General features: G+C 29.9%; 2 protein-coding genes across 3 annotated transcripts in view; both read left to right on the top strand.

Annotated features, from left to right (window-relative positions):
* Positions 1–133, top strand: part of LOC18610169 (uncharacterized protein At1g04910) — a 2,730-nt gene extending 2,597 nt beyond the window's left edge. Inside the window, exon 9 of the mRNA XM_018114676.1 lies at positions 29–133. The gene's annotated coding sequence lies outside the window, so the exon portion shown is untranslated. The remainder of the gene's footprint in view (positions 1–28) is intronic.
* Positions 5,375–6,297, top strand: part of LOC18610168 (uncharacterized protein At1g04910) — a 5,114-nt gene continuing 4,191 nt past the window's right edge. For both annotated transcript variants that reach the window (XM_007045680.2, XM_018116199.1), the window contains exon 1: positions 5,375–5,893. In XM_007045680.2, coding sequence (XP_007045742.2) covers positions 5,587–5,893 — 307 coding nt within the window. In that variant the 5' untranslated portion in view covers positions 5,375–5,586. The remainder of the gene's footprint in view (positions 5,894–6,297) is intronic.

Here is a 6,297-nt window from a genome sequence, read left to right as displayed (position 1 = left end):
AATATAATATATATATATATATATATATATATATATATATTTACAACTTTAATTTGCTTGTTACTGTCAACTTTAGTAGATGATAAAAGAAAACAATATACACGTTCAATTTCCCAAATTTTTATCTTTATTTGACTTTCACGAATATTAAAAAATTGATTTTTTTTGTATTTTATATTATTAAATTTATTTTTTTATAATATTGATATATACAATATTTTTATTGTCAAAAAATAAAAAAAATTTGAACTATAGAGCAAGAAAAAATATTAGAAAAATTATTTTATTTACATGGAAAGATATTAAGGGAATTTTACCTACGAGAGCAGTGTTAATACAAAGGGAGGCTAATGTGGAACAATCGTGCCCCTTTTGTGTGGAGAAAGTAGAAACAGATTTTCACTACTGGTGCTACTGTCAATATACAAGAGCTGCTTGGCTCCGTTCTAAGTGGGGATTTCGGGATATCAAAGAGCATTTTGATTAGGCTGTTGATTGGATAATTTGGTTTGTATTGAATGCTGAAATACTGAATGCAGAAGAAATAATTTGCATATTATGAGCTTTATGTATATAAGGCCACGAATTTATTGGTTTTCAAAGCGCAGAAAATGGATCCTATGGCTGTTGTAGGGATGGGGTGAAACATTTGCAGGGAATTTCGAAGTGTCAACAAGTCAAGTGCCATTAATGAAAATATGGTAATAAGAATTTGTAATCAATGGAGGAGAGCTGTAGGAAATAAATTAAACACTGATGCTGCGATCTTTGTCAATAATGTAGTTAAAATGATGGGAGCGGGATTTGTCCTGCGTGATGCTTATGGTGAAAAGATTTTGGCAGGTACAGCAAAGTTTAATATTGGTGGTAAGGTTGAGGATGCAGAGTTACAGTCCTTGGTTTGATCATTAATGATATGTTGTAGAGAAAATATGGGAATAACAGAGGTGGAGATAGACAACGTGACAATGATGAAGCAGCTACATGAGAAGAAATTTTCTGGTGCTCCAGGAAATATATATCTAGATTGCGCTGAATATATGGCGAAGGTGAACTGCAAAAAGTTTCTCAATGTCCAAGGAGATTGAACTGTGTTCTCACTTATTGGCCCTGTTAGAAATTTTGAGAAGAAGAAGAAGAATATTTTGAGAAGAAGGAAGAGTATGACTTTGAGGACATGAATTAATGTTTTCCTTAAGATCTTTTTTCAACCTCCAAGATACAAAAAAATCCTTAACACACTTATCAGAATTGTAAAATTAGTAGTGTAAGAACGTTGTTTACATAATAAGCCAATATATACGTCTTTCAAAGACTTGTATTCTTTTATAATATGACTCTTCAAATAGTATGAAATGACTTGTTTCTTTTTATAATGTGACTCTTCAAATAGTTGTTTTCTTTCATAATACAACTATTTAATAATTATATCTAATAAGCTTTCAAAAATTATATTTTAATAAGGTAATTATTTATAATTCTTTAGTTATAATTTTTCCCAACATTAACAAACTATCTAACAATCCCCCACTAGTTTGAAATGTTGGTTTTATATATATATACTGCCTTTCACACAAACGAATATTACACATATAAAAAAGTATCTCTCGATTCGAATCATTAATTAGCAAATGCATCTCAGAACCCTAACAAAGTAGACGGTGTCCGCATATTGAACCTTGACTTCTAGCGTTAGAATTGAAGATACATCGCACATAATATTCATTTATATTTCTGTAAATAGTCGTTCACTTTTAGCATCATAATAGTCATATGCTTATCGTATTCATAATAAACATTTACAAGAGAATCTCCAAATTCTTCTTGTTGAAGCAGTACCACTCCTTATATTTATGTAGGTGGAGTTTTCATTAATGTCCCCATTACACTAAACATTTTTTGTTTCATAATATAATATTCAAACTCTATTAAGAGTATAAACTCAACCTCTATACGCAATGGATTACATTATTTTCAAACAAAATTTTGAGGAATGGATTCTAATAATGCATCACAGACACATAACAATAACTTGTTTTTACCTATTAAACTTTGTAACTAGAGTTTACTAATTAAAAGTTGGGTTTCCGTTATTGATGTCTAATAAGGGTCTTAAACCCATTCCTTTTGTAGTACTACTTACCAAATCTCTTGGTAAACTTTTTGTTAGAAGATCTGCCAAATTACTTGCAGATTTAACATATGTTATGGTAATTACCCCACTAGAGATTAATTCTCTAATATAATTATGCCTTAAACTAATATGTCTAGATTTTTCATTATAGACATCACTATATGCTCTAGACATTGTAGCAACACTATCACAATATAAGGAAATGGTTGTATCGGTTATGGCCACAACTCCATATTTAATAAGAAATTTCTTAACCATTCCGTTTCCTTTCCTGTTACAGCTAAAGCTATAAACTCAGACTCCATCGTTAAATGTGAGATGCAAGTTTGTTTCTTAGATGCCCAACTAATGGCACCACTTTCTAGTGTAACAATCCAACTTAAAGTGGACTAATTATCATTTGCACTAGTAATCCAGCTTGCATCAGAATATCTTTCTAATACTCTTGGATAATCTGAAAAATGTAAGCCAAAATTTTTAATTTTTTTAAGATATTCAAGAACTCTCCTAATGACTTTCCAATGAATTTTACTAGGCTTACTTGTATATCTTAATAATTGACAGACTGCAAATGCAATATCAACCTAGTGCAATGCACAACATACATAATACTTTTCCCAATATTAACAAACTATCTAACAGGCCCAACATGTACAAGTAATCGGTGAGGATCATGTGTTGTGGAGAAGATGTATAGAGATGTCGAGCAAAATCAAAGAGTGCCTGGCTAAAAGACAAGGAAGTTTCATAGGTGGCAAACGGGGTGAAGGGTGGTGGGAATGTTCCTAGTGATTTGTATGGTTAAGCAAGTACTCTCTTATCCTTGATTTTATCTCAAAGGGTTTTTCCAAGAGAGTTTTTAACGAGACTTACTTGCTATGCAAAAGGCACAAATGTGGAATATAGGGGTCTAATGTTCATGAAATGTAATTTTATTAATATCTGGCATTGTAATATGTGAGTGGTGATTTAATGAAATGCATCATATTCCAAAAAAAAATTCTAATTTTGAATCATTTCAAAATATATAAAAAAAAATAAAAGAGAGGAAATATATAATTGTACGTCAATAATTACATAACTCATCCACATTTTATAAACAAATCATTTAAACAAAACATCAAATATAAATTATTTTTTCTAGATAATTATTAGCACATAGTCGCCTGACCTGACATGTTGCTATACCAATACGTGAACAATTTCTGAAACTTTTAGTATGGCAATGGGAAGATATGGTTACTTTTACTTTCCATCCTTTTATATTTCTATTTTTTCTCTATATTCCATTAAATATAGAGTATATTCTAAATCGATATTACAAAAATTAAAGAAATTAAATTATATTTATTATTTTATTGAAGATGATGGGATCAAATTTATTGTTCATCTTTGAACGATTTCAGGTTAATATTAAAATTTTAATTTAATTTAAAATTTTGTTAATATTATTATAATTTATGCATAATCACTCTGTGCATTATTCCATATATAATTAATAAAAAAATTCCTCATAACAAGAATATATTAAAAGATTTGGGACGTGAATAAGAAGAAATTCCCAGAAGGAAACGTTCCATGGATCCCCTATACGTCACATGCAAAACAATTAAAAAATACAACATAAGATAAGGGCTGAAATAATCCATAAATAAGTTGAAACAGGAAATATTAAATTTGATAATGTAAAGCAAATAATACAATACTGAGTTGTCCACATCAGAAAAAGAAACATATGGTTGCACATGTAAAATATACTCACTTCTCTCATTGTTTCTTTCTTTTCTTTTTGGGATAATAAGGGCCTATCTATTTTTATATCAAGCTTTCAAGGCCAAGTTGGAAGGAATACATTATCAATCTATTTCGGTCCAACAAATAAAATTAATTTGATAAATGTAAGGTTCTTAATTTTGATGTTTTTTCTCATGTTTTCGCAATTAAAATAAGTCATTAGAATCTAAAATTGTTAATTTTATTCTTATTTTAAACGATGAATGTGACCATAATTAATATTTGTCCCTACCCATGAAAACAATTACTACAATTAAAAATTAATGTCCATGATAATGGGAAAAGATATTAAAAACTAATAAAGAATTATTATGGTGGTGATTTGACAAGAAATAATTTTTTTAGTAAGGTAATTAATTTGGGTTATATCCAAGATATAAATATATATATATTTATGGATAAGAAAAATTAATGTAAATGCATGGTAGTTGTGATTATGACAAAGGAGAAATAAAGGTTGTTCTTCTGATTGGTGTTATCATATTATTTACTTAGAAGAGAAGAAAAGTAGTGGGGATGTGATTTAATTTTTTACCAAAATGTTCTTTTTATTTTTTTTCTAATTTTTCTCTTTCCTTACATAAATAATGAACCATATAATAAAATTTTTTAAGTGATGATGAACTTCTTACCTGAGTTAATTTTGGTATAATTTTGAAATTTATATAAGGAGATCTTTATTTGTAATATAAATGAAGCATGTCAATCCACGTTTAGATGGACATATAATTATTGTTTAAGTGATGTTATCATTAACAGATTGATAGATTTAGAATAAATTCAAAACTCTATCAATAAAAAAATGTGAATAAAAATGAAATATTATAAAAAGCATTACAAAATAACGATACAATTTATTCAATTTTTTTTTATTAATACATAAATATGGTCGAGATAGGAGGGGCCTGTCTGAGTAAGATTAATGCTACAGCCCACCAGCCTGGTCCTGCTCTGAGCCCAATTCTGCAGGGCCTATCCGAAGATTGAAAGGGCATGCATGTAGCCTTAATGGGTCTGAGTTTTTTCAAATTATAATTTCATGGCAACATAAACATTGTGGAGCAAGATTGGTATATACTATATATAGATAGAGTGCGCCCACACCTATAGTGTTACAGCAACTTGCAAGCGTAGTTGGTCAAACAAAGAAAGCTGTGTACAGCAAAGCATAATGAACATTTAATGCATGTTAAGTGCTGATTGAGATAAGACACACAAGAGCAAGTGACACTCTTTACCAAAACGAGAGACATAGAAAAAGCTGGTTTTGTCCAAGCTAATATCTATAAACATGAACTTGGCATGCATGCACTGATAGTGACAAGAAATCGAAACCTAGTCTCCTAGGTCATATCTACTCCCGTTTGTGATCAGCCATGACTTGCATGGTTTAGGCTGAAGCAACCGATTTCCTACTTATAAAGAGCCATTCAACAACTCATATGATCCCTAGATTCCATGAAGATGCAAAAAATCAACCCCATTCTAGGCTCCCCACCCTTTGTTTCATAAATATCTTCGAAAAATCAAGAATTTTCTCTTCACTATTTTATATTTTATTATAGTTTAGATATCGATATAACTTTATATTATATAATATTTAGATAAGAAGTGTTGATAATTTTAAAAGAGAATATATATGTGTGTTTTATACGTGTATGAAGATGGATCAACGTATTAAGATTAATTCTGGGTATGAAGATTTTAAATCTATCGTGGAAGAGGTGAAGGGAAAGCATAGTGAAGTGGAGGTGATGAACTGTAAAGGTATTAGAGGGATCAAGGCTAGAAAGCTGGAGACCATGACTGCCTCACAGTCGCAGCCTCCTGCAATCAAGTTCTGGGCAGCTGCGGCCTTGGTCTTGCTAACCCTGCTGTGGGTTTGCGTATTGCAGCTGGCAACAGTTCTAAACGAGGAAGATACAGTGTCATCTTCATTCTATAATCCCTTATCGTCATCAGAAAGTGAGTGATGATTTCATGTTGATTTTTTTTTTTTGGAAAGGTATGATTTCATGTTGATTGGATAGTATGTGCCAAAGAATGACTATTTTTCATTTGTTTAGATCGTATCTGCCTTAATTCTTTGGGTGATTCTTGCATTAGTATTAGAGTTTTATAATTCCCGATATAAACTAAGCTTAATATTTCTTAATTTCTCCAAAAAAATAAAATAAGAGTCTTTCTATTAGCAATGAGATAAAAAAAAAAAAAGGTGCTTGGCGTTATGATATTATATAGGAATCTCATTTCCCAAATCATAAAATTGATACGATTTCATGATTGATATAATAATAAGAAAAAAAGTAATGATTTTATCATAAATTTGATATAACAAATGAGATTTTTTTTTAAAAAAAAAGAAATCA

This window comes from Theobroma cacao, chromosome 2 (genome assembly GCF_000208745.1).
Source record: "Theobroma cacao cultivar B97-61/B2 chromosome 2, Criollo_cocoa_genome_V2, whole genome shotgun sequence".
In the NCBI taxonomy this organism is placed as follows: Eukaryota; Viridiplantae; Streptophyta; class Magnoliopsida; order Malvales; family Malvaceae; genus Theobroma; species Theobroma cacao.
Note: the sequence above shows the minus strand (reverse complement) of the source record. Positions and strands in the feature narration are given on the sequence as shown.